Genomic DNA, 27,772 nt, shown 5'->3' with positions numbered 1-27,772 from the left:
TGCCGGCAGCGACACCTGACAGCGGCCCAATCAAAGCACGACTTCTCTTCGGCGCCACCAATCAGCGGAGGGCGCGCACCGGCAGCAGAGTCAGGCTGCGTTGGCCGGCGCTTCTGCGCGGAGGATGGTGGCCTCTAGCGGTTCTGGGGAGGAAGTGCAACCTGATGTTCTTTTTCTGATTTCAATTGCGTCGCCACAGTCCAGATGCTTGGTCTAGACAGAGAATTTCCACTGAGACGAAGTGGGGGGAAGCGAGATGTAGCGGAAGAGGCAGAGTCTGTGCCATTGCACCTCCATGAGGACAAAACCAAGTCTTCTGTTCGTTTTGTAAAATAAAACGGGATATGATAGACGTAGAGATCCAGTAAATGTACGTTGCAAATGTTAACGGACTAGAGGAGTGAAAGGGAGGCTAGAGACAAAAACAGAGACAGAAACGAATCAGAAAGTTAAGGGAAGGAAAAGAGACTTACTTATGGAGGAGACAAGACGATGGATGGACTTGGAAGGCTGAACAAGTGGATTCCTATCTCCACACTCTGCTTGCTCTCTTGCCTTTAATAGCTGTGCAGCCTTGGACAAGTCATTGAACTTCCCTCAGCCCCTCTTTTCTCACCTGTGAGAGAGTGGGACTAGAAACCCTAACTCATAGGGTACTGATTATATGAAAGCATTTTGTGTATGTTTGTATTGTTATTATCTTTGCATCCTCACTCAGGTTTCCCTGGTCAAGACTATTGCAAGTTCTGTTACCCAACGCAAGTTCGTGCGCCCAAAGCACAGTGAGGCCAAACAAACAGAAAGGCCGGAGTTTGGAGCAGAGAAAGGTTTATTGCAGGGTCAAGCAAGGAGAACAGGTGGCTCATTCTCAAAAACCCCATTAACTCCCTGATGGTTTTGGGGAAAAAGTTTTTATAGGCAAAATTTGGGGTGAGGGCTGCAAGTGTGTGACTTTCTTCTGATTGGTTGGTGGTGAGGTAACAGGGCGGTGCTCCAGAAATCTGTTATTCAGCCTGAAGTTACCATCTTCCATGTGGCGGGGGTGGGGTTAGTTCCTGCAGAAGAACTCAAGGATATTGTTATGAATATTCCTCTGGGAGGAACCAGGATCCTGCTTTAATTGCTGCACTATAGTTTTTTGATTGTCCCTCCTGTGTTTCTGTATCCCTTCCCTTCCCTGATTAGCAACTGTTTGAACCTGCCCTTGAAACTCTGGAAAGGTCAAGGAGGCTGAATGAAGCCTATTTCCTACAAACAAGAAACGGGGGACACAGAAGGGATTTGTACCTGGGAGGGACCCACAGCGTCCTGCTCCATTTTGTCCCTAGTGTAAGCAGATAGGTTAGGGGGTCACCAGAGAAAGAGAACCAGGAATGGCTTTCTTGATATAAGAGAACCCACTTTGGCCTAAGCCATTTTGTGATATAAGCCTGGCCACAATGCTTGCCCTTGAACAGGTCTCAGTAATTAATGATCTTAAGGGAGGGAATGCAGAAACAAGGGAGGAGCAGTCAAGAAACAACAGTGCAGTCTTGGGGCAGGGCCCTGATTTCTTAAAGGATATACATAATAATTCATCTTTGAGCCCCATAGGGTCCTGCTCAGTTTCACCCCTTCATGAATATGCATGTATCCTTAGCTGAAAACTTCCCAGATTTTGCTGTTCAGGGAGACGCTGCTTTGGGAGAGATCCCTGGTGTTCTCCTTACTTGTGGCAAGTAATAATAAATCCTTCTCCTGATCTTTGGCTTGGTTGTGTCTATTGGCTTGACACCCACCAAAAGGCGAACCCAGTTTTCAGGTAACACAAACTGCAGAACTCCATCTATTCTCTGCTTATTGCTCTCTTACCAGGAGAAAAAGGAACTGATGGACCTGGAAGAGAGGTAATTGGCTACTAAGACTACCCACAAATGAGGAAGAAAGGAAAAGGAGCACTAGGGAAGCCTGAGAGGAATGAATGAAATGAGAGTAAAGGGATGGAGTGGGGTCTCATCAGTGAGGCCAGCGGACAATTTGAAGGGAATTTCTTTTTCTCAGATACTCTCCCTTAAGATTAACAACTATCTTGCTGTCTTGTGGGTACACCAAGGTAATGATACTGAGCAGGGCCCTGTGGGGCTCCTGGGCACAAAGACTTTCTGTGTCCCCCATGTCTTTGATTACAGGAAATAGCCTTCATTCAGCCTCCATGACCTTTCCCTACTTCCAATGGGCAGGTTCAAGCAGTTGTTAATCAGGGAAGTGAGAGGATGCAAGTCAAGACAAGAGAGAAACAGTCAAGAGAAAATAGTGCAGGTCCTGGTTAGGCAAGGTCCTGGTTCCCCAACAACGGACACACACAAAGATATCTTTGAGCTGTTTTGCAGATACTGAAACTCCCTCCAGGTGGGTATGCTGCCCACAGGCACGTAGACCCCAGACCAGCTGGAACCTGAAGGTTGATGTTGCTGACTCCTACTTACCTCACCACCAACCCATCAGAAGAATGCATGCCCAGTCACTGCCTTGATCCTTATCACCTACCCCCACCACGAGCCCTGACTAGAAGACCACTCCCTGTTCCACAGGGAGGGGGGCACAGTTCTTGAGGTGCTAGCCTGCTGTGTTCCCTCCAAGAATAAAGCTACTATTTCTTTCTCCTCCAAAACTCTGTCTCTGTATCTCATTTCGGCATCAGTATACAGAGAGCCAATATTTTGTCATCAATACCTGAAAGAATGGGCTAATGCCACCATGCCTACCCCATCTTAACTGACCCTCCATACTGAAGCCCACATCTCTATTTCAGCTCCAAGCATTCATTCTCCTTCTGCCAGGACAAAGGTCAAGTCATACCCAAGTCACACGTGGAGATATGGGAACAAAGCCCTTTCAAATATGAATATGCACCTTGTGAGAAGAGAGGAGGAGAAGGGACCAGGTGGAAGGCAGAGATTCCTTGGTGACCCTATGCCCTTGGACACCCCTCCTTACAGTCTGGATTAAACGGCATTAGGGAGCCAAGAGAGGAAACACGTGTGGTGGTTGGGGACCTGTGCCTGCCTGTTTCCGTCCTACACCTCGTCATCTCACCACACCCTTCACGTCACCTTACACTCCCCTTCAGCTCAGGAACTGGGAGCTACAGAGAGCGGGGAGAAGGGAGAGGAGGAGAAGAAAGCATAATTCCTTGCCCAACTCCAGCCCCACGCCCAGCCAAACAACAGGTAGGCAAGCCGGCCGAGAATACTCAGAGGGAGTCCTGCGAGCAGCAAACTGGTTGGAGCCTGGAAAAGACTCTGAGAAGTAAAAGATCAAAGGTGAAGTAGGAGATGGGGAGGAGGGCCGAGGAGGGGGAAAAGTGGGGGACCATGAGAAGTGGAGGAAGGACAGAGCAGGGCTTCAGACTCGGGGGCAGGGCGGGGGTGGGCAACACAGCACAGATGGGGTAAGAGTTCATGTTTCCCTGATTTCTCTCCGGGAATCCTTCCACAACCTTATAAGGAGAGCACAGGTGTGACAGGGAGGAGCTTTGGTCCTCTTCCTGGTTCTAAGGAAAAAGGTGACCTTGAGGCAGCTGGTGTCTTTCTCAGTGTCTGCCTGTGTGCTTTCTCTTTGTCTTCCTCTGGTATCTGTGTTTATTCCACGGTTCCCCGAGGCCGCCTCCCCTGGGAAGATGGAGAGGTTGCTGAGGGAGGCCGAAAACACGATAAGAGGTTGGGTAGTGTCACGCTTTCACACCCACAGGGCGACGAAACGGTTTCCTATTAAACCGAGAGGCTTAGGGGAAGGGTGTTCGGGTCTCGCCTGTCCCCTTGGGTGCTGTCCTCTACTTGGTGCTGAAATCTGGGCGACCTCATCTCAGGTGGGCCCGTTCCCTGGCCTAAGGCTGCGAATCTCCAGTCCCCCTAATCTACCTGGTGGGTGGTGCCTGCCCTCTGCCCCCGCACACCTAGGGCCATGGCAGGCGGGAAGGCGGGGCCTGCATGAGCCCCACCCCTGGAGACTGCAGCTCTGCCTCCCTCTCCTGCGCCCGACCGCCGCTAGCTCATTGCGCCTCTCCTGCAGCCCGGTCGCACCGGCTTCCACTCCCGCTCCAGCCTCCTTCCATTTCGGCTCCAGCCTCGCACCCACCTCCGGCTCTCAGTCAGCCTGTTTGCATCCTCCCTCCCGGTTCCTGCCCTGAGCCAGCTCCTACTCCGGGATTCCGTAACCAGACCCTCAAGCCATGGCTGGTCCCTTCTCTCGTCTCCTGTCTGCCCGCCCGGGGCTCAGACTCCTGGCTTTGGCTGGAGCTGGGTCTGTAGCCGCTGGGTTTCTGCTCCGCTCGGAACCTGTTCGAGCCGCCGGCGAACGACGGAGGCTGTATCCCCCGAGGTATCAGTGTCTCAGGCGCCCGGGTGAGGGTGGCGGTGGGGTGGGGGTGGGGGACGGGTAGGTGCTGTTGGGGATGGAGATGGGGACCTGGGCAATAGAGAAGGGCTATAGTCACGAAGGCTCTGGAGTACAGGCGCTGGACAGTCTGAAAACCTCAGTGGGGTGGGGATGGAGGCCAAAACCATAAGGTGAAAGCATTCCTGAGGACTTGGAGCCCGCAGTTCCCACCCCCAAGGCCAGCTCTGGCCCTGTGAGTTCTGGCTGCACCTACTCTGCCCAAATTCCTAATTGAGAGACCAGGAACTATCCTTTCCGCTCTCCTCCATCTCCTTTTCCTGCTGTTCTCTCCCGTTTCCTGAATTCCCCTCCTTAGTCTTTCCCCTCCCCCCATCCCTAGTGTTGTGTCCATGGGAGGAAAGAACTGAGCAGATCTGGGAGAATTGAGCCTCCAGCCAGAGGAAGCTAGAACTCTTGGGAAAGAATAGATCCTGAAAGTCCCTGATGAGATTACCAAGGTTTAGCCTCCCTCTAACCTCCCCTCCCCGCAAGGAACAAAGCCAGACATGCTCCCAGCTGAGTGCACTGGGTCTAGGCCCCCTGTGCCCTCCCTCCATGGTTACTGGGTACCCCCTCCCTAGTGCTGAGTACCCAGACCTCCGAAAGCACAACAACTGCATGGCCAGTCACCTGACCCCAGCAGTCTATGCCCGGCTCTGCGACAAGACCACACCCACTGGTTGGACACTAGATCAATGTATCCAGACTGGCGTGGACAACCCTGGCCACCCCTTCATCAAGACTGTGGGCATGGTAGCTGGTGATGAGGAGACCTATGAGGTAGGGGGCCCCCAGAGTTACCCTGGTGACCCAATTCATCTCCCCAGTAATCCCAGCTCCTTTCCCCTAAAGACCTCACTTTCCCTTAAGACTGGACCATCCATATTCATGTTTTCTCACCCAGTGAAATCAATCCACAACTAAAGCTTGGGAAGGGATTCCCTCTCCTTAACCACCCTCTTCCTCTGAACTCCCCCTCAGGTATTTGCTGAGCTGTTTGACCCTGTGATCCAAGAGCGACACAATGGATATAACCCCCAGATGATGAAACATACCACTGACCTGGATGCCAGCAAGGTAGGTCGAATATTCCACTTCTGACTTGCATTGCCTTATGTACAACATTCTGTTTCTCCAGTCCCTTCAACCATAATTATACCCTGACTCATAGTCATTATACTGCTGAGCTTTTAGTCTCAGTGTGGGGAAAGAATTGTATGTTCAGGAGCAGCCTCTGTGGAGAGGAGAGGGCGGATGAGAATGGCCACACCCCAAGGTGGGCAGGTTTGGGGGAGGGTTTACAATGCCCCTTCAGTTGGAGTGCTTGCCCAATGGGCTTCTCCTTCCAGTGCAGGCAATGAGGACCCCTCTAGTCCTTAAGGTCTCTCCTTCCCAAAGGCCCTCAGCTCCCATCCACTGTGTTTCTGTGACTTACATTAATTTCTCTGATTCCCCAGATCCGTTCTGGCTACTTTGACGAGAGGTATGTATTGTCCTCAAGAGTCAGAACTGGCCGAAGTATCCGGGGACTCAGCCTGCCTCCAGCCTGCACCCGGGCAGAGCGACGAGAGGTGGAGCGTGTTGTGGTGGAGGCACTGAGTGGCCTGAAGGGTGACCTGGCTGGACGCTACTATCGGCTCAGTGAGATGACAGAGGCTGAGCAGCAGCAGCTAATTGATGTGAGGGGCTTTGAGAGCGAGCTGGGCGGGAGGGGCAGATGGAAAGAATAGTCAGGGGAGGCTGGGCCGGATGAGGTAGATGGGCTCTTAGAAGCCCAGGGGCTACTGTGAGGATTCTTACCCCAAGTCCCTTTACTCTCCCCAGGACCACTTCCTGTTTGATAAGCCTGTGTCCCCATTATTGACCGCAGCAGGAATGGCTCGAGACTGGCCAGATGCTCGTGGAATCTGGTATGAGGCTTAGCTTACCCCCTGCCTCTATAAGTGCCCTTTTTTCTCTATCTCCCCCAATTCTTGCCCTGCCTCTTAATCCCTGTCCCTCCCTCTCTCCTACCTTCAGGCACAACAATGAGAAGAGCTTCTTGATCTGGGTGAATGAGGAGGATCATACACGGGTCATCTCCATGGAGAAGGGTGGCAACATGAAGAAAGTGTTTGAAAGATTCTGCCGAGGCCTCAAAGAGGTTGGAGAAGAATGTATAAGGGAACTAGGTGGGAGGACTTGAGGAAAAAACAAATTTAAATAGGTAGATGGACCATATAATTTATCAACCAACCCAGGATACTTTTGATGGTGAAAAGGATCACCACCAATCACTCTAGGACAAGAGGTACAAATCAGAACTGTCCAGGGAAAACCAGGATATGTGGTCACCCTAAGAATAGGAAGAGAGAAAGAATGTCAGGAATCTAAGGAAGTAAATAAAGCAGTTGCCAAATAATGCAAAGAAGGAATAAATGAGATGGTGGCTCAGTGCCTGAGGGGTGTGGTGTGGGATGGTGGGATGTGCAGATAAGGAAAAGGTTTAAGCCTGGATGGATGTAAGGAGTGAGAGATTGGTATGTTCATGATTCTAATGTAACCACCCAGTTGGGAGCCAATGTAGGCCTTAACTCTGGATTCTGTCATTCTTGCTAAAGTACCATGTCTAGATTTTAAGCTGAGAGTAGGAGGGAAACCAGGGAAGGTGGAGGGTGGAATGGCCTAAGTTCCAGAATGCGTTGCTCTGCGTGAGGAGTTGAATTGAATCCTCAGTCCTATACGGATTAGGTCTCCATATTCAATTCTAGATTACAAATCCCCATAAACCCAATCCTTATTTTATGTTCTCATGTATACAGTTCTATTTTGAACTTGTAAAGGGAGAGAGCTCCTCTTCCGTTTAGATCTTGGCTGGGAAGTTTCTATTATTTTTAGCAAGTAATAGGTAACATATTAAATTATATGCCTTAGTATTCTCATCTGTAAAATTGGGAGAGTAAGACTTCCTACATATTAAGTTGTGGGGTTTAAGTGAGATAATGCATGTAAAGTGCGTGGCCCATAGTAAGTGTTCACTAAGTGTTAACTGCTGTTACTATTCTAGATGGAAGAATTTCCCCTTGTTCAACATATACAATATCCCCCTATGCCATGGTTCTTTCTGAACTAGGAACAGCGTCCCCCTTACTCAGGTTAGGTAGTGGTCTTCATGTCCATCAACTCCGGCAGATCTCCAGTCTCTTCAACTCTAATAGTCATCTTCATGATTAGGATGCTTAAGTGAAACAAAGACATGCTTCCCACACTCCTCCCCCAGCCTCCACAACTATGAATCCGGCTCTTCTGCTCCATTTTCACCTTTCTCTTGCTTTCTCACATGTGCTCTTTCCACAGTTAACAGGCTCTCTTGCCTCTTCCTGTTGCAAAGCCTACAACCTCATTTTCTGGCTGAAAGAACCTTCCAAGCTCTAGGCTCATTGGCAAAGTAAAGATGTCAATGCATGCAGAACTCATTGAATAATCAATCTTTTCTCGGTTCAGTTTACCACCTCTGTTCATCTCCCTAGATCATCCTTAATGCATCATTCCCTCAGGTTTCTCTTCTTCCACACAGGATATTTTTGCACAATCTCATCATTATGGGCTTGCAACATCAAAATTATCTTTTATGCATGATAATAATGAGCCATTTCCACCAAAAAAAAAAAAAAATCAGTGTCATTCTTTCACATCCCAAGTCTTTGTCTCTAGACATATTTCTAGAGTTCCTGTGGGTCTAGCTAAGGGAAGGCTTGCATATCCCTGACTTTTCACTAACAGAGCCTTTGTGCACTCAGGTGGAGCGGCTGATCCAGGAGCGTGGCTGGGAGTTCATGTGGAATGAGCGTTTGGGATACATCTTGACCTGTCCGTCTAACCTAGGCACTGGACTTCGGGCAGGAGTGCACATCAAACTGCCCCTGCTAAGCAAAGTAAAGGAGCTGTGGAGTTAGAGGGTTGTGAAGGAGGAAGGTGGCTGTGTATGGGTGGGAGGGATTGGGCATTTTGGAAAGGAGCAGACATAGTGTGTAGCTAAAGAGTCAAGGGAAAGAGCTCTGAGTGGGTTCAGGGCTCTTTCAGGTCGGACCAGTCTCTGCCTCTGTTGACCCTGCCCCCCAATCTCTATCTCCCCTCTAGGATAACCGCTTCCCAAAGATCCTAGAGAACCTAAGACTCCAAAAACGTGGAACTGGAGGAGTGGACACAGCTGCCACAGGCAGCATTGTTGACATCTCTAATTTGGACCGACTGGGCAAGTCAGAGGTGAGATTCTTAGGGATTCGGGATAGGTCTGTGGGGGTTGAGATGTGACAGGGAGTGAGCCTCAGGAATGTAACAGAATCTGAAATGAAATTCAGGTTGAGTGGGGAGGAAATTGGAAACGAGTTCCCAGAGCAGCCAAATCAGTGTGGAAGGGAGTCAGATTGTGGGAAGCAGAGATCAAGGGTTAGTGTCCTTCAGGTGGAGCTGGTGCAGTTGGTCATCGATGGAGTAAACTATTTGATTGACTGTGAACGGCGTCTGGAGAGAGGCCAGGATATCCGCGTCCCTCCACCTCTCCTCAACAAGCATTAACTCCCATCCCCAGCAGATGACTCAAGACTCCCAGGACCTCTGCCATTCTAACAGTGGCCCATTCTCCTTACTCTGGATGCCCCCTTTCCCCCCTCACTCCCTCTGTCCTAGTAAAGACTCCTTGCTACGCTCCAGTTGTGTTATTTCTAATGGTGGGATGAGGAGGAACTAGCCTCCAGAAGAAAAAAAAGGCAGTGGGATTATTTATGATGGAAAGAGACTCCAGATATGGCATGCCAGGAACACTGATTCTCAGGTGGGTGGAAAGCATTAGCATTTTACCCATATTCCTCATCAGCTTCCTGAGGATAATTAGATTGCACTTCCATTTGCACTTTATTCATTATTACTTAAAATGTCTTTCCCAACAATCTCTCTCTTTAACTGCAGAGACAGGCTCATAGCAGGTTGCCAAGGAAGTAGATGGTCAATGCCAGGGCCCAGGAGGGTTGTGACCAGTCCTGGAGACCCCAGGCTGTGCTTCGACCTATAATGAGAGAGAGAATGGAAGGAATATCACAGCTCTGCTCCACAGGAGCCATTGATACTTGGAAACTATCTGCTTGTAGACCCCTTCACTCCAGGATCTCCTTGAAGGGTTCTGTGAGCCAACCAGTACCAAGTTAGGGTTCAGATTGTGGGTCAGGGGTTGGCGGGTCAAGCTGCGCAGTTGGGAACTCACCCTGCTGTTCTGGGGTCTCCTTCCCCTCATACTGGGCCCATGCAACTGCTCGTCGCTGCTCAGGACTCAGAAAGGCCATTTGCTCAGGAGTGACAGCCACAGCCTGAACACTGGTGAGACTAGACAGCTGGGTGGGGCTGAACACCACCTAGGGGTGGAAGCAGGAATCAAGACATCCACTGTAGCCTTTGTTGGGCCCTGGCTCTCTTGTGGTCACCCCAGACCCCACTCCATCAATACTTACAGCAAATTTCGGAGGAGGGATGACAGAAATGGCCAGAGGGGTAAGGCCCTGGATCTGTCCTTGCAGCAGTGCTGAAAGAGCCAGGTCTGGGATTCCAGCTGTTGAAGCAAGTGGGATGGGCATGCAAACGTTATACTGGCCTTCTCCAGCTACTCCCAAGGTATCCTACCATAGACCTTCCCCAACACATCTCCAACCTCTTACCTAAATGCCTTCTCAGACTCCCACCTTAAGAATTCCAGAGCAGTCCTCCACCCAGTCCATCCATGGTATGGAAACCAACCCCTGACAACCAGCAGCAGCAGTGGCCCAGCCTCCCTACCTGCTATTGTACCAATTTCAGTGAAGATCTCAGGCCCCCAGTTACTGACTGGGCCAAAACCACCAGGCAGCACAAGGAGCTGGGCCAGAACCTCCAGTTGCTCCTCAGAACACAGGAGATGCAGGTTGCCCAGGAAGAGAGCTGCTTGGCTGTGGAAGAGTGGGAAGGAAGGGAGAAGGATTCAGCCATGGTGATCAGGGTCCGTGGTCATGAGCTGATGGTAGAAATGGCTTCAGGTGAGATCCCTTCCTCCATGGGACCACTCCTGCATGATCCTTCCCTCCCCAGTGAGCCCACCTTTCCCTCAGCACCACCACCAACACCCTCCTCCACAGGTGACCTAAACTCCCAACTGTTGATATGCTGCAGCTCCTCTGGCCGAAGTCCACAGAGCGTGTAACCCAGTGCAGTCAGGTGGAGGAAGTCCAGGTGGCTCACGTGCTGACCGCTCTGCTTCAGGAAACTGGAGACCACAACCCGGAGCTGGGGTGGGGGTGGAGGCCACAGGATAAGGAGAGAAGTCGTGGGGAAGTCATGGATGGGCAACTGCTTAGGGAAGGGACAAGTGATACTGGATTTTTTTATTATTAAGACCTGAAGATCCGGGCTTCCCTGGTGGCACAGTGGTTAAGAATCCGCCTGCCAATGCAGGGGACACGGGTTCGAGCCCTGGCCCGGGAAGATCCGACATGCCGCGGAGCAACTAAGCCCGTGCGCCACAACTACTGAGCCTGCGCTCTAGAGCCCATGTGCCACAACTACTGAGCCCTCAAGCCAAAACTACTGAAGCCCGCGTGCCTAGAGCCTGTGCTCCGCAACAAGAGAAGCCACCGCAATGAGAAGCCCGCGCACCGCAACGAAGAGTAGCTCCCGCTCGCTGCAACCAGAGAAAGCCCGTGCACAGCAACGAAGACCCAACGCAGCCAAAAATAAATAAATAAAATAAATAAATTTATTTTAAAAAAAAAGACCTGAAGATCCAATGGCCATGGGAAAGGTTGAGGATCCAAAAAAGAGAAGGATGGAAAAAAATAAGGCCAAAGGGAAAGGAGGAAGAAGGAAGTATTATGTGTCCAGGGCCTCAGAGTGAATAAATCACAGAGTTCCTAAGGCTACTCGTATGGGGTATTAGGAAAAGATAGAAAGAATGGCCAGGCAGGATCACAGGAAAGAAATTCCTTGGGCTTTAGATGCCCTAGAGGCCTGGATCTGTGGGATGGGTGTTTGGAAGGTGGTAGAGAGGAGAGATGTTACCTGGATGGAGCTCCAGCCATCTATCTGACCCAGGGTGCTCAGCACACCCCAGTCCACCAGGCTCAGCTCCTGTAGTTCCCTCTCTCCTAGACCTATTAAGAGCCGACCCAGCTGCAGGATCTGCTCAGGACGGAATCCCCAGGGGGGACCCCACAACTAGAGAAAGAGAGGAAGAGTGTGAATGGAAATAGCACTGGATTAAGAGTCAGAATGCTGGGTCTTAGGTTTGCCTCTGACCTTAGCTGTGTAACTCTGGGCAAATCACTTGCCTTCTCTGGGTCTTTAGTTTCTTCAACTTTAAAATGAGAGGACTGGATTAAGGTTCCTCTGACTAAGGTGTTACTGAAAGACTCTAGAGTCTCAGTAGTGAAGAATAGCAGACTCTAGTCCATGAGTTCTAAACTCTTATGTGCACCAGACTCTTGGCGTTTGGGGGCGGGCGGTGACTGTTAAGATGCAGATGCCCAGACCCCATCCTCAGAGATTCTTCTTCGGTGAGTCTAGCATGAGATCCTCGAATAAGCATTTAAAAAACCTGCTCCCTAGATGATTTTGACACACGCTAAAGTTTGGTAACCACTTCTCTAGTCCCTCTACCCATTTCACTAGCCTCCTTCCCTCAGTATTCATCCCCTCTGACTTCCTACTCAGGATCCAAACCCTCTAATTCTTTTATCTCCTATGTCCCCCACCCCTCACCCAGCTATCCATTCCCTTGTGTTCCACATCACACCCAACCGGCTTCCTCATGTTATTCCACCTCCAACCCCAACTGGACTCTCCATCACTAACTTGTTTTGCTTTGCCCATCGCTGCCCGTAGTTCCTCAGGCCCAAGTCCTGGGTCTCCTGCAAACAGTGCTAGGCAGTCCTCAAAGTCTAAAAGCTCCATCTCTGCGATCTGGGTTGCAGACCAGGCTGATGGGAATGTTCCCCGTACATCTGCACAATTTGGCACAGGTTCTAAAGGGGGAAGGCAGGGCCAGGGGGTCAGTGTAGTACTCAAGTATGCCCAGAGAGATAGCTATAGATGGAATGACACCCCCAACCTTTGAAGGACAGGGCAATATGGGCAGGATGGCTCAAGGGATTACTACAGTGTGAGATTTATAGGACTCGATATTAGAACAAGTGACTGGAGAGGACAAGCCCCTCATTGTATAGATGGAAGACCGACAGGGTTGCTCAGGGACTGAATGGCAGATCTAGATTGGAACCCAGGTCCCTAGCCCCACAGTGTCACCTTCCTCCATCCTAAGCGTCTTCCCAGCAGAGAGCTCCACACTTAAGCAAGCCTGGAGCTGAGTCAGCTGTTAACAGGGATAATAGAGCAGAGAAAGGGGAGTCCTGGGCTAAAAATATAGCCAGAAATATAAATTCCCAGAGCTATAGAACCCTAGAACTAGAAGAGACCTTGAAGATCATCCCTCACACCTCTGTGCTTTATAGGTTAGAAAACCCCAGCCTAGAGAGAAGTTATACAAATCTGCTCAAAGGGCACAAGTCTGACTGCACTGTTGGATACTCTTTCCTGTACACCATGCTACATGTATGGGCATGTGGGGAGTTTCACCTGGGAGATCCTCTGCGGTGGGCCGCACAACCCCAGCTACCAGGGCTGCTTTCTTGGCAGTGAGCTGTGGCCCTGCACACAGCTGTCCAGCTCTGCTCTGCTCCCAGCTCTGCTGCTTTTCTAGGAGCCTCTCCAGGGTCTCTGGGCCCAAGGCCTCCTGGGTGAGAAGGTAGATGGAGGGTGGGCAGAGCCGGGCAGTTCAGGGCCAGCTGCTACAGCTGTAATTCCAAGGTCCTGTCTCTTTTTAGCAGTCTCCCCCTGCTAAATTCGGGCTTCACACCCTTTGCCCTCAACTTCCTTGGTCTTAGCTCCCTGGAACCAGCTCCCCAGTCCCCTCTCTGCTCTTACTCCCTCCCTTGTTCCTTCACCTCACCCTGGGGATCAAGGAAATAGCCTCGGGAGACAGAGTGAATACTAGGCGTCCTGCTTGCTCAACTTCATCCTGGCTCCATAACTCTGGTTTCCTGAGGGACAGAAAGAAGATCAGGGGTTGGGATGCTGAGTGAACTGTGAGGAGAAGGAAGAGGAAAGACACGCTGGGACTGGGGACTCAGGGCTCCAAGGACCTCAAGCATATTGAATGGGCTGCCACTGATGAGGGTGGTTGAGAGGGTGGGTGAAGGATGAGTTAGAATCTGAAGTTCCCGGAGGTCCATACCCAAGAACAGGCTCCTGCGACAGCAGCCATCCCAGCTCTGTGGCAAATGGCTCTCCTAGGCAGATGCCCTGCAGCTGACTGAGATGGGTCAGCAGGATCTGTAGGGGGATCCGTCGTGTGCTCTCTATCCCCAGGAATCCAACCAAGGGACCCAGTGTCTCCAGCACTTCCCTTGACACTGTTGTCTCCTTTGGAGCCTGGAGAGGGGCATCAGGCCTTGGGACAATGCACCGCTGGCTCAGAGGACCAGTCTCTTTGATCAAGACACCAAGACCTTTGACCTTGCCTCCCTCCAGCTCCCAACCCAAGACCCTATGAAGTTCATTGCCATTGTTCACTTTTCTAAACAATGAGCCCAAATAGGAGCAGGCAGGAAGACTGGGAGGTGGAATCCAAGGAATTTCTTATACTCCACGGGATATGGACAAGAAACATGAAGCAGACTATCAAAGAATAGAACCCAGAGGTAGATCTAGGGGCTAAGGCCTTGTAGACAAAAACCTGTTTGGCAGCAAAAGTTCAGGTCTGGGCCTAGAAGACAGAGAGCATTGTCTGAGTGGTAAGAATGGCCCAAGCTACAGTTCTGAGTCTGATGGTGTGGACTCTTACCAAGTTTTGTAGTGCCCTTTCTGCCAGGGCTGCCCGGTGGAGTGGGGTCAGTGCCAGCAGCTGCTCTGGAGTGCCTCGTACCAGCTCCACCACCAACATAATGGATTCACTGGACAGTCTGTCCATCAACTGGACCCTATAGCAGTTTGACAGTGGGGGGACTCAGAATTGAGCCAAGTTGAGAAGGGACCACAGAATGCCACATTGCCCAGACAAGAGGTAACACTAGACCAAACCCTGTGGCCCTGGAAAGGAAGCCCCAGATCCAATTCCCACCACAGTGCTTGCAGGGAGAGAATAAAGGGAGTGACATATTTCCAGTCTTCTTGAGAAGAAGTAACAAACAATCCTACCTCATCTAATGGAATCAAAAGCCCCAAATATTAAGTATCACTAAGTCCCCTCCCCCATTTTATTAAACACTGAGGTTCAAAGAGATCAAATGGTGGGGTCTTACTCTCAGTTCCTGTTTTCCACAATACCACCCTTCCTCTACTTATTGTGAGAAGGTCCCCTCTCGTTCGTATAGCACTATACAATTGACAAAGTTCTTTTAGGCATTATCTCATTTGATCCTATGGCAAAACCTGGGGATAAGAGAGGTATTTTCTCATCTCTCTTTCACAAATGAGGAACTCGGGTCTTCCAACTCATGGTCCAGGATCTTTCACCTCATCCAGGTCTTTGGGATTCTAAATTATCTCCAAGAACCAATATATTTAAATAGATTTGAAAGGCATTTTTAAAAAAGCCATTTTGCCAAAAAGTCAGAAGTGACACCATGTACTCTATCTAGGGTTGCCAAGTCTGGAACTGGACCAAGTAGTACAAAAGCCAAAATCTGTGGGAAGGTCTATAAAAATGTAAGGATGGAGTCACCTCCCAGAAAGACCAACGCCAGCTTTTTCCTACTCTGACTTACAGTTCAGTTGGCAATGGGGTGAGCATGGGGGTAAAATGGGAAAAGAAGCCTGTGTGTGAGATACCCATAAACTCCTAGAGTCTCTAGTTTAGGAGCCGCCTTAGGTTCATCTAGTCTTCTCTCTCCTAACGCATACTTGAATCTGCTCTACAACATTCCTGCTATGGGGCCATCCAGACTAGGCTTGAATAGCTCCAGTGGCCAAGAACTCACTACCACAATTTTCCTCATATTGTGTAAAACTCTGATTTTCATTCGCTGGTGCTAGTCATGCCCAGTGGGGCCATTCAGAAACATGCCAATCTATTTTCTATTTGATAGCCCCTGGGGTATTTGAAGGTATTTATCACATGCTTCATACATTTTCTCTTTACCTACTCCTCTGAACATATTGAGAACACAGTGCCCTAAGCAGACTACAGTCCTGTGGGGCAGAATTGAATCATTACCTCCCTCATTTTTTAAATTTTTTTTAAATTTTTGGCCATGCCATGTGGCTTATGGGATCTCAGTTCCCTGACCAGGGATTGAACCCGGGCCACGGCAGTGAAAGCCCGGAATCCTAACCACTAGGCCACCGGGGAACTTCTACCTCCCTCATTTTAAATATTCTACCTCTATTAATGTGGCCTAGGTTATAATAAGATTGCTTGGGGACTTCCCTTGTGGTCCAGTGGCTAAGACTCCATGCACCCAATACAGGGGGCCCGGGTTCAATCCCCGGTCAGGGAACTAGATCCCACATGCTGCAACTAAGAGTTCGCATGCCACAACTAAAGATCCCGCATGCTGCAACTAAAGATCCCCGCACGCGGCAAATGAAGATCCCATGTGCCGCAACTAGGACCCAACACAGCCAAATAAATAAATATTAAAAAAAAAAATATATTGCTTGGCAGCTCACATCACAATGTTGCCACTCTCAGGTGTGCCATGCTGGGGCCTTGTTTGGGGAGCCAGTCAATACCTAGAGCAACTTTGCTTTTCGTTTTTTAAAAAATATGTATTTATTTAGGCTGTGCCAGGTCTTAGTTGCAGCATGCGGGATCTTTGCTGCGGCATGTGGGATCTTTAGTTGTGGCATGCGGTATCTTTAGTTGCTGCATGCAGACTCAGTTGCGGTATGTGGACTTCTTAGTTGCGGCATGCGAACTCTTACTTGCGGCATGCATGCGGGATCTAGTTCCCCTAACAGGGATCGAACCTAGGCCCCCTGCATTGGGAGCATGCAGTCTTACCCACTGGACCACCAGTTCCCCTAGCCCAACTTTGAAAAGAATCCTCTGATTTAGGCTGTAACTGATGTCAGGGAACCACCAGACAGAAAAACACCACCTCTAAGGTATTTCTTAAGGGCAGATCTTCTACCCCAGGTTGAGCCTTCTGAGAATCCAGTATCTCCAACTGTAGCCTTACGGTAAGTCCAGGAGTAGCTTGGTGTCCAGTCCACTCAGTTCTGGCCCCAGGGTTGCCAGCTCTGGCTCTGGCATTGCCATCCTCCTCTGTAGCTCTGCCCAGATACAGGTCCTCTGTAGGACAGGGTAGGGAAGCAGGTTCAGGACAGAGCTGAGCATGGAGGCTGGGTTCTATACCCAGGGTCCCCGCCTCCCTGCTCCCACTAATGCCCAAGCACCCCTCTCACCAGGCTCCCTCGAACCCCAGTGGACAGTTGATAGATCATGTGTACCACTTCAAGGAAGTCTGCCATCAAGTTGATCTGCTGCAGAAACTCACAGGACATGCCCCCTGCCAGAGTACCCAGAGCCCTGTAGATGTGTGAGTGGGTAGATGCTCATTCAACACGTGCCACAGCCTGTCTGCTCCTTGATATCAACATTCTCAACACAAGTACACATGTTCATTTACGGTAATTTACAGTTTGAGAAATATCTTTCCATAGATATTCTCATTGGCTTCCCACAACATCATCACTGTTTATCAGAGAAGAAAATAAAGATTTACAGAGGTCAAGTGACATTCCCAGCATCATTCTACTAGAAATGTGGTAAACTGAGACTAGAGCCACGTCTTCAGAAGCCCATGGTTCTTTTACTGTGGGTGGAAGTGAGGTGATACTTAACTCCTGTTTATTCCTGCTTGGTCAGTGGCTCTGAAGGATTAATTAGCAAATGTCTACCAGAAGCTTACACTGGGCCCGGCACTGTATTAAGTACCTTTTATGCCTTATCTCATTTAATCTTCACAACTACCTATAGGAAGGTACCATTTTATTTATTTATTTTTAAAATTTTTATTGGAGTATAGTTGATTTACAATGCTGTGTTAGTAGGAAGGTACCATTTTAATTCTTATTCTACAGAAGGAAAAATGGAAGCTTAGAGAGGTTAAATGACTTGCCCAAGATCACAAACAGGTGATGGGGCTAGGACCTGAACCCAATCAGGATAGATACTGTGCTATGGAAGGGCAGGAGGGTCAGGGGAGGAGGAGCCAGAAGAAGACCCACAGGCTGAGGCTATGTATCATTGATCCTCATACCCCCACTCCCCCACATATCACATGGTGCCTGGCACATGGTAAGCACTCAAAAAATGTTACTTGAATTAAACTCACAGCTCAACGCAAGTTACTCACTGCAGATTCCTGAGGGTCAGGTTGGTGGGCACCTGCATCTTCTTCCAGAGAAACTGTGCCTACAGGAGAAAGAAAGAGGAGCCACTTCCCAGCAGAGATATTGTCCAAGGACCTATGATGCCTTGGACCCAGTGCTGCCTCTCCACCCTGTGGGTCCCACCAGCCTCCCACTCTCCCAAATGCCCACTGCGGAGACAGAGAGAGAGAGAGAGAGAGAGAGAAATGGGGCAATAGGGAGGAGGGAAAAAGAAAGAGCAAAGCAGGTCACATCATAAGGGATGCTAGGGATAATGTGCCGTATGTCTGAGGGATGGGTGAGGGAGGTGGAAAATATTGAGAGAAGGGAGTTCTGGCGTAGTGGGAAGAATTACCTGCTGCTCAGACCAGGGCAGCTCCCGGTAATGCCTTCGGTCAGCCAGAAGAGCAGCAGACTCCAGCTGTAGCAGCTTTAGTGGGAGCAGAGGCAGCAGGCAGTCTGGCCAGGTGGTGGGGATAGGCTGCTGGTGGGGTGGGTGTAGCAGTGTAGTGATAGGTGAAAGGGTCTGGACTCAGGCCTCAAAGAAGAAGGGGAACCATGGGGGCAGGAAGGGACCAAAACTAGGAGAAGGGTGGAATGGCATGTGCCACTCTAGCTGGGCACACCCAAGAGACCTCACATAAAAGGCGGTTGTGGTCAAGTGTCGCTGTTGATTAGGCACCTGATGGACTAAACTCCCTCAGTCTCTCAGAGCCTTGGTCTCTTTATCTGAAAACAGAATGACTGGCCTGGAAGATTTCTCAGACCCTTGTGGCTTTGACATTCTAGGATGTCATGCTGTCCTGCAACTGGCCCTGGGGAGAGCTATGAATGTCTTGGTGGGCACAGAGCTAACTTGGACTCTCGGGGCCACTGCAGGGAGAGAATGTGGGGCAGCCCTGGGACGTGGAGAGGAGCTCAGTCAGGAGAAACCACACGTACCTGACCAGGGATACACACAGCTGCACTGGCACCTGTTGCACCCATGTTTTTAACTCCATCTTTCACCTGCATGAGAATTGGCTGCGTGTATGTATGTGTGTGTGTGTGTGTGTGTGTGTAAAAGTGGTGAGGTTTGAGGGGCCTTCCCTGGGCACAGGGAAGATGCCCTCCTCCCAACCAGAGCCCTCATCCCTGATTGGCCATCCTCCCTGCTGCTCTCATACCCGGAAGGTCTGCAGCAGTGCTGCGGTCTGGCAGGCTGAGAGGCGTGACAGTTCAGGGGCCAGGCAGGAACAGGCCCCAACCAGAACTCGCCTAGGGATGGCCTGGAATGTCTGGGAGCTGAGGCCTGGAAGCAGAGGGTGCAAGGAGCAGAGTTCCTCCAGGGACAGCTGGGGAGCAAGAGAGACAAGAGGCCTGAAGAAGCCGGGCCAGGTGGTAGGGAAGAGGACAATCACAGTACAGAAAGGCGGCAGGTATGAGGGGAGCTGAGAGGGAGCCAGGGAAAAGGGGGGACAGAGAGCTCCGGGGGATGTTGAGAAGTTTCTGCTACTCACGTCACGCCTAGGGAGGAGCCGTCCAAGCAGTAGGACAGCCTGAGGGAGGATGGGACAGGAAACAACAGCTCTCAGGTCCTGGCAGCCAGGTCCCAAGCAGGTCCCTAGGGCCCGCCCTCCAAAACTTCCGGCTCCCTCTCTACCACCCCAGTGATCAGCCTGGCTCTGGGCTCTTCTTCATCTGAGGAAGGGGGTTGAGGGAGTCCTCCTTGGGACAGAGGAAAAGGAGGCTTCAGGGGGCCCGATGGTATCCTTGAATGTAATTCTCTTGACTGAGGTTCCGCGGGTGGCAAATGGAAGCCAGGGAGTGAGATAGGCCCACCTGGGCAGGTGTGACACTGGTTCCTTGCAGCACAGGAAGCATGGCTCTAAGCTGGGGCTCTGACAGCTCCTGCAGGAAGCGGAGGCCCAGCTGAGGGAAGAGAGGGGCCCAAACTCGAAGCTCCCGGGGGCTCAGCACAGTTCCTCCAGATGAGCGCAACACCCCCAGAAGTTCATATGCTACCTGTAACCAAAGAAAGTCTGGGACTGGAGAGAAAAGACAGGTGAACCTTAAGCCTCCTCTCTAATACCACATCTGGATTTCCCAGGGCCTGGATTATGGCTTGGAACCAGGGATGGGAGAGGAGCAGATTGGGTTCAAGACATCAAAGGATATGTTCGAGATGTCATAGACCAGATAGAGCAGGGTCCCGAAGAGGTGGTAACAGATAAGAATGGCCATGGAGTAAGGAAGTAAGGAATGAAGGTAGCCAAGGTGGGGTAAGGGCTGGCACCAGCTGTGCTCAAGCTTGGTTGAGATGACTGGGCACGTCCTCCACACAGACCATCCCCCACGGGAAGCCTGGAGTCTTGTAGGCCTGTGCCGAGGGGCTCACCCGTCCTTGTGGGCTGAGGGTCCCGTTGGCCGCACATTCCAGCAGCCCCCGTTCTACCGGCCCCATTGGATCGTTCAAGGGTACCAGGCTCTGCAGCTCCTCAGGGCTCAGGAAACAGGCGAGGGGCCCCAGCCTGAAGAAGGCATGAAGCTGGCCTTCACTGAGGCTGGTACTAAGGCAGGGACCATGTGGGTACATGGAGCAAGCACTCCGACCGCTAAACTAGGAAATGTGGATGCCACAGACAGGTCTCTCTCCTGGAGCCCTACAGCACCAGGGGCCACTGCCTACTCTCTTGCCCCTTTCTTTCTAGGACCCCAACCCATCATGGCAGCTGTACCTGCCTCTCCCCTGCTCTGGCCGTGATCACTGGTCCCACAACCACTCACCTGCGCACCTGCTCCTCTCCATCCTGGACACTCTGGTTCACCAGGCTGCGCAGCACATGTCGGGCGTGTCCTGGCCCAAGACCTGCTGCTGGCCAGCTATCCTCCAGGGCCTGGATCTGAGATGGGGAAGGTCAGCTCGTGTTGGGGTCACTGTGGGACTAGGAGACATGCCACTGACTCCCATCCCACCTATCAGAAAACAGCCTAGTCAAATAAAGGATCGTTCTCATACCTGATGAGGGCTGAGTTGCAGAAAGTTCTCCAGAGGCAGATGGGGGAGCAGGGGCAGCGCTGCCCATAGCAGCTCCTGGGGCCAGGCGGGCACTTCCCCAAACAGCTCAGGGGCCAGCAGTCGCCTTGCCAGAGCCTCCTTCTGTTCAGGCCTCATTCCAGGGCTGTAATTCCGGATGGCAGCCAGGCTGGGGAGAGTAATGGGTCTTAGCCCTTGGCCCTGTTCCCTGGCTCTGTGCAGCCCTGCTGTCATGGACAGGAAGGAGACTCCCCAGTTTTAGTCGAAGGGGCTGCTCTAGGTGGGGGGGATTGGCCTGACCCTGACAGGATCAGGAGGAGTGGTACAAGGTCCTTACACACTGTCATTGGCCAACAGGGATGGTGGGAAGCGCATCAGGTCGGAGACAGCCAAGAAGGGGATGAGTGGTGAGAGATCGATGAAGAGCTGGGAGGTGAGGCGCGGGTACCGCTGGAGCAGCAAGGCTGTCAGACGACCCAGGGCCTGCTCCTCAGATGGTGGCACCTGTGGGGGCACAGGAATGAATGCCGGCGCTGGGGATGCCCACTCTTCTGGCCATCTCCCCTGCTGAGTTCCTCCTTCTGCTGGAGCGAGCCCACTGCCTACCTGGTTCCAGGTGCTCTTGATTCCTAGATTTCCCCCGCCACCCTCGTTCCCTTCTCCCTCCGTGCCCACCTGCAGCTGGGCCCATGAACGGTGCATGAGCGTCAGGAAGCCCTGAGCAGCCTCGCTCTCCGCTGAAAGCACCAGCTGCTGGAGATTTTCTGGCGGCATGTGCAGGTATGCCTGGGAGTAGGAGGTCATGGTGGTTATGGCCTCACTGGGCGGGGACCTCAGGCCACAGCTATCACCCAGTCCACCCACATACTGCCCCCCCACCCCCCGCATCTGTTACCTGCACTAGAATCTGCAGGGCCCAAACACTCTTCTCCCTCTGGAGCAGATCCCACAGCACAGGCTGGTGGGGAGACAGACAAGATGCCAAGAGAGCTGTCTCCTCTGTCCCTCCTGCGGCTTCCCCAGGCACTCCAGCTCCACTTGCTAGAATGCTTGTCCTTCATCCGAAGCTAGTATGTGTGTCTGCTCAGATGTTACACTCCTTTAGGTCAGGGACCACGTCTGCTATAGCCTTTCCCAGGCCAGGCCCCTAGTTGGCTCAGTAAATACTTGTAGATATGAACCAAATTATTACATTTCATTGGTCCCAGGACTCGAGAAAGTGGGCCCTAACATGGAGTAATGAATCTTTATATTCCCTACAGAACCTAGCAAAGTGCCTTAAAAATAAGTGGAACTCAATGAATGAACTAAGGTATTCACATATTCCAGCCCCTTCACTCTACAGAGAAGAAACTGAAGCCCAGGAAAACCAAATTAAATTACTCACCTAAAACCACACTTGTGGCATAGTTGAACCTGAAACCCAACTCTTCTGATTTGCAATCACCCTGAATTTTTCTCATTTCTGCCTTATCTTCCTATATTTTGCCAGTTTCCAATTCTCACTCTCTAGGGACAGAATTAGAGCCCTCTAACTTGATCCCTTTCCTTTCCGGAGCAGAAAGGGGGGAAATCAAAAAGTCAAGAAGAATAATGAGATAACATTTATTATATATTGTTTTTATATCATATACTAGTGCTAAGGCCACAGCATGTGTTATCTGATGTAATCCTTACAGCCACCCTAAAAAGAGTGGCACCATTATTCTCCCCGTTCGTTTGCAGATGACAAAAATATTGCTCAGAGAGGTTAAAAACTTGTCCAGGGTTGATCACAGAACTAAGACGTAAACCCAAGCCTGTATGACGCCAGAGCTGTGGGCTTAACCACTGCACTACACTACTGCCTCTCAGTAATATAGTAGAGAATTCCCATGGAGGCCCTTCCCTCTGTTCCAGGAGCTTTCACCTTGGCAGATCACTCACGCTGAAGCAGGCCAGCAGCTCCATCTTGCTTAAACCAGAGCTGGAGCTGGCAGTGGAGTCAAAGTCCAGGGGGGTCGGCTGCTCCTCCTGTTCCAGGTACTCCCCGACTGTCCGCAGCACACTGCGCCGGCCCTCGGGGCGGAAGGCATCCCAGAAGGAGCAGTTGTCTGGGAGACTGGAGAGCATCAGGGCCTTACCCAGCATCCCCTGGGCCTCGTTCCCTCCAGCCCCTGGACCCAGGAGGAAGGTCAGCAGGCGCAGGAGATAGTGTAGGCGTGTGGGGTGGGCAGGGGCCGGCACGGAGGACTGACAGCGTGGCAGCTGGGACAGCATGCCAAGCAGGAAGGGGCCTGGGGCCAGGCAAAGTGGGGACGGTCCCAGTGGGGGCAGAGATGGCAGAAGAGGGCCCAGTAACCCCTCCAGGAAGCAAGTATCATTGCCCCCACGACTTATCCTGCACTGGCCTGCTAGCCAAGGCCAGGAGGGCACCAGGGCCTCGTACATGGTGTCATTGGCACAGACCATCATCAGGAAGCTGCCCCCATCTGGGCAGCGCTCCCCACACGGTCCAATGTGGCAGGGTGGGGAGGCCGTGACATCTGGGGTGGGGCCCTGGCACACATGCTGAACCCAAGCCTGGTTGCTGGGGGGCACAGCCTGCAGACTCGCCTCCCCACACAGCCGCTCAGCCCACAGAGTCTCGTTCTCCAAGAAGCAGCCCCAGAAGATCTCTGGGGTGAGGGGGACAGGGGGCAGGCCTTCAGGGCAGCTGGTGGGGGGTGGGAGCAGGCCCGCACAGAGCCGCTTTACCAAGCGGCGGTTGGAACCCGACAGGGTGGAAAAGGAGAGGTCGCTACAGATTGCCTCCAGGAACTCTTCGGGAAACTGGTCGTGGCAGGCCTGGAGCCAGCCTTGGGCACCTGGTGCCCATGAGACTGCATACCACACAGCTGTCTGGCAGATGGCAGCGGTGCTGGGAGGGGGCTGCGGGGCGACAGGCTTGATGTGCTGGCAGATCACGTGGAGGGAGAAGTTGGAAATGCTGTAGGGCGGTGCTGGGCCTGCGGAGTTCTCGCAGAGGGCCTCCACAGAGATGGCCCGCCGCTGGCGAGGGCTGATGTTGGCTGAGGGCTGGGAAGTCCTGGGCAGAGGCACAGCTGTGCTCAGGCAGTGGAGGAGCGCGGGGGGTGGAGGTGGCGATCCAGACAGAAAGCCCAGCGCCTGCACATCCCAGGAGAGATTGTGCCGGATGCCCCTGATGCAGAGGGAGGAGCAGGCGAGCATCTGATCAGTTTACATTTCCTCAAGTTGAGACTTCTGGCCCCGGCCCAGAGCCCTGCAGGGAGGTTGGCAAGCATAGGCTTTTCCAAAAGTGAGGTCGCTGGGAGTACTGGTGTTACCGGTTTAAATGTTGGAATGGGGGGAAAGGGGAGAGAGATCTGTCCCGCCAAGGCACAAAAATCACCTAGGAGCAGTTGGAGTCCCTTCTGTCCACCCGGCCCCCTTCTTTCTCCTTTCTGCATATGCCTTTAGGCAGCTTAAACACAACCCTTGGTTGGCCTCAGATCAGGAAATCTGCCCAGCAACTGAATATGTCCGCCTGTGCTCTGGCACTGTTGTACTGAAACAGTAAGGGGTGGAGGAAGCCAATTCCGTCCTTTCTTTCCATACCCCATCTTTATTAGTTAACATTTATCAAGCACCATGTGCAAGGCACAGTTCTAAGTGGTTTACACATACAGTATCAACTCATTTAATCCCTTGCAAAAACTCTGAGGCAGTTAATATTATCCATATTTCCCAAGTGGGGAAACTGAGGCATAGAATGAGGCTATAACCTGCCCAAGGTCACATGGCTAGGAAGAGGTAGAGCTGGGACACCAACCTCGATAGTCACACTCAAAAACCAGTAAACTACACCCCTCCCATCAGTTTCCTCTTCCGCTCTGGAGGCTGATGACGTCCCATGCCCAATCCCTCAGAACTCCTCTCCTGTTGCTTACCACAAGAGCAGCTGCTGAAGATTGCCTAGGAGGGAAAGAGTAAGGAAGAGAACTACCCCAGTCTCACCCTTCCTTGCCCTGCCACAGCCCAGCCCCAGACCCGGCAGCACTCACCTCCCTGGCACTGCCCATTGACATCAGGCTCTGGTTGCCCCAGAATGGAAAAGACCTCATCCTGCAGGGAGTCAGTGACTCGGAGCAGCCCCTCCTGGAAGGTAGCATAGAGGGGGGCCCCCACTGTGCGCAGCAGACCTCCCCAAAGAGCTTCCTCAGAGCCCAGCTCCCCCACTGGGGTGAGCAAAGCCAACAGACCCTGCAAAAGGTGGGGGGCTGGCTCCCTCCCATCGAGGCCTGTGGCATTGGCGGGGTCCACGCTGGGCTGCACCTGCACCAGGGCCTGCCAGCGTGTGCCCTCTAACAACAGCAGCAGAGAAGGCAACCAGTCAGCTGCCAGAACACAGTCAGAGGGCCCATCACGGGTGCATGGGGGCCGGGTAGGGTTAGGGGGTCCCCCGGGAACTAAGGCTCCCAGCAGGACCTCTGCAAGTCCACGCAGCACACCTGCCTGGTGCCCCAGGAAGTCCCGGGGGGTCTGCTCCTGTCCCAGCAGTGCCAGCACATCCCCCAGCAGCCCCAGCATTGGCTCCCAGTCTGGGCTGCCTCTCAGCGTCACTAAGAAATCATGGAGCCGGAGGGCAGGGGGCTGGAGAGGTGGAGGCTCTCCCACCGGTCCCTCCCCCATTCTCCCAGGCTCAAAGGAAGAAGAAATGTTGGCCAGGAATGCAGAGAACCGTGAGAGGCTGAGGGACCCCTGGGGAGCCTGATCCAGAACGGAGAGCAATGACTTCAGGAGGGAGAGACCAGGGTCCAGGGACTGAGGCCCAGTAGGGACCAGAGTCACTGTAAGAAAAGAAACCAGAGATCACTGAAGGGGAAAAGCCTGGAACCCAAATTCAGCCCTGCCCTGGAGCCCAGTCCCTGCCTGGATATAAAGATGAGGTGAAAAAGATGGTGAGCTGAGTCCCTTTCAACAACCTACAGTAAGTCTTGGCCTGATTTCTTAACCCTCATTTTCTCCCTTAGCTCCAGTCTCCACCCCTCTTCCTTGCCCCTTTATTTTTTCTCTAACCACTTAATCTCTGCATTCTTAAGTCTCTTTCCAGCAACCATCCCCTTCATCCCCAGCCCATCTCACTGTTCCTCTCACCTGCACAGGACAGCAGCAGCAGCAGGGCCCAGAGGCTCAGAGCCATGTTTCCAGGTAAGCGCTGGTACTAGAGGTGAGTTCTGGTTATTCTCACCTTGTGTGGGATAGCCAGGTGAGGGCAGGGCACTGCAGGCAGCCTGAGTCTCCACTGACACTGTAGTGTGGTCTTTCAGGAAACAATATCCGTAACCTGACAGCAGGTTTGTCACCTGAGCCACTGAATACCTGATCCTTTGGCTTTGGAAAAGGGTGTGCCTCTCAGAGGGACCAATGATAGGGGATCCCAGGGGGCCCTCAGAGGAACCCAAGGATATAACTTCAGTTAGGAGCCAGGATGCAGATAGTAGGCAGACATAGAGATGGAGCAGTTCTGGAGATCAGGAGTGTAATCTGGGAGGGTCTGCAGAAATATAAGAAATATATATAAATAATATTAAATAAACAATAATAGAAATATAAGAAAAAAAGAGGGTCCAAAGGAGCTAAAAAGCAAGTAGAATTTGAGGGAATTGAAGAAGAAAGGGGGCCAGGAGAACGGATCTGGGCAGCCAGGTGTAAACAGAGAAGAGGAATGAAGACAAAGGTCTGGTCCAAGGATGGAGCATTCAGGAAGAGAGGGGCTTTTGATTCAGTACCCAGAGCCACAAAATGCTGAGTTGGGCAGGATTTCAGAGATCACATAGATCAAACCTCTCATCTTATGGATAAGAAAATAGACACAGAGAGGAGTGACTTGCTCATTAGGCCATTCAAGTGTTTGGGTTTGCCCTCTGGCTCTCTTCCTGTGGCCCAGGAGAAAGCCCTTAGAAAATTCTGAGGTGAGAAAAGAAATAAACCAGATTAAATGACTATGCAAGGGGGCTATTCCCCACATGCATACACACACACACACACACACACACACAGAGAGAGAGAAACTGCTCATAGATCAGAGAGATCCATCTCTCTGATCTGGTCAGGGTGAGAAGTCTTTTCTGCCCTCTGTTTATATATCCCCAAGGCCTTTACCTGACACCAGTTCTAAACAGTAATTCAACACAGGCTCCACTCAAACCATATTCTGTCCTTCTTTCCTTAGAACCCTTCTCTGTTCTAAAGCCCAAACCCATACGTTCAAATCCATTATTAATGTGCCTCTGTCCTAGAAAGTCCATTTACGATCATAGAATTTTAGAGCTGGAAAGGACTTGAAGAATCCTCTTGTAAAAACTTCTCGTTTTATAGATGAGGAAATGGAGGCCCAAAGAAATAGAATACCTTGGCCCACGTAATCAAAGGAGGTGAGGGCAGTGCTGGGATTTTCCAAGGTGAGTCAAAAAGTTAGAACCAGTGAAATGATCTATTGCATCACTTTGCCAATATTTTCTCTTTGCTCATCAAATGTACATCTAGTCTGAAAAGCAGAGAGGAGAATCAGAGGAAGAATACGGCCTGGGTTCCCAACAGCTTTCTAGCTCCTGGTTCCAGCCCATTCTGCAATCCACTTGAATTTCCGCCCTTGATTCTATAACAACCCTCTTATAATAAATTCTCCTTTTTGCTAATAGGGTAGCAAAAAATGAGATGGCTGGGTTCAAGTCCTGGCTCTAACATATACTAGCAGTGTGTCCTGGGCAGTTTCTAAACCTCTCTGTGGCACAGTGTTCTTTTCTGTAAAAAGGAGAAATACTAGTATAGAGTTGTCATGAGTATTAAATTTGATAAGGCATTTAAAGTATTTAGCACAGTGCCTGGCATTCATTCAAAAAGAGTAAGCACCCATTATGTGCCAGA

General features: G+C 51.5%; 2 protein-coding genes across 4 annotated transcripts; one reads left to right on the top strand and one right to left on the bottom strand.

The window, feature by feature from the left end:
- Nucleotides 1-3,090: 3,090 nt before the first annotated feature.
- On the top strand, nucleotides 3,091-9,103 carry LOC133085257 (creatine kinase U-type, mitochondrial). Of its 3 annotated transcripts, none has more exons than XM_061182220.1 (10): nucleotides 3,091-3,209; nucleotides 4,105-4,359; nucleotides 4,998-5,196; nucleotides 5,398-5,493; nucleotides 5,874-6,095; nucleotides 6,241-6,326; nucleotides 6,436-6,559; nucleotides 8,196-8,330; nucleotides 8,536-8,661; nucleotides 8,860-9,103. In XM_061182220.1, the coding sequence occupies exons 2-10, from the start codon at nucleotides 4,211-4,213 to the stop codon at nucleotides 8,971-8,973; spliced, it is 1,251 nt and encodes a 416-aa protein (XP_061038203.1). In that variant the 5' UTR covers nucleotides 3,091-3,209; nucleotides 4,105-4,210; the 3' UTR covers nucleotides 8,974-9,103. The 3 variants fall into 3 exon arrangements, with proteins under 3 accessions (XP_061038203.1, XP_061038201.1, XP_061038202.1); XM_061182218.1 differs by having other exon boundaries at nucleotides 4,051-4,359; XM_061182219.1 differs by having other exon boundaries at nucleotides 3,091-3,302; nucleotides 4,051-4,359.
- Nucleotides 9,104-9,348: 245 nt separating this feature from the next.
- Nucleotides 9,349-26,096, bottom strand: STRC (stereocilin). Its single transcript, XM_061180368.1, is given in 29 exon segments — nucleotides 9,349-9,460; nucleotides 9,656-9,803; nucleotides 9,900-9,997; nucleotides 10,222-10,370; nucleotides 10,562-10,704; nucleotides 11,476-11,631; nucleotides 12,268-12,437; nucleotides 13,048-13,204; nucleotides 13,421-13,511; nucleotides 13,706-13,902; nucleotides 14,315-14,450; nucleotides 16,653-16,765; nucleotides 16,879-17,002; nucleotides 17,832-17,890; nucleotides 18,203-18,328; nucleotides 18,790-18,855; nucleotides 19,014-19,181; nucleotides 19,347-19,385; nucleotides 19,669-19,851; nucleotides 20,225-20,357; nucleotides 20,614-20,729; nucleotides 20,846-21,032; nucleotides 21,201-21,367; nucleotides 21,539-21,649; nucleotides 21,759-21,821; nucleotides 22,790-24,044; nucleotides 24,793-24,817; nucleotides 24,907-25,717; nucleotides 26,004-26,096. Coding segments are annotated over 29 exon segments (5,322 nt in total). The 5' UTR covers nucleotides 26,046-26,096; the 3' UTR covers nucleotides 9,349-9,371.
- Between the last annotated feature and the right edge of the window lie 1,676 nt (nucleotides 26,097-27,772).

This window comes from Eubalaena glacialis, chromosome 2, assembly GCF_028564815.1.
Source record: "Eubalaena glacialis isolate mEubGla1 chromosome 2, mEubGla1.1.hap2.+ XY, whole genome shotgun sequence".
Classification (NCBI taxonomy): domain Eukaryota; kingdom Metazoa; phylum Chordata; class Mammalia; order Artiodactyla; family Balaenidae; genus Eubalaena; species Eubalaena glacialis.
Note: the sequence above shows the minus strand (reverse complement) of the source record. Positions and strands in the feature narration are given on the sequence as shown.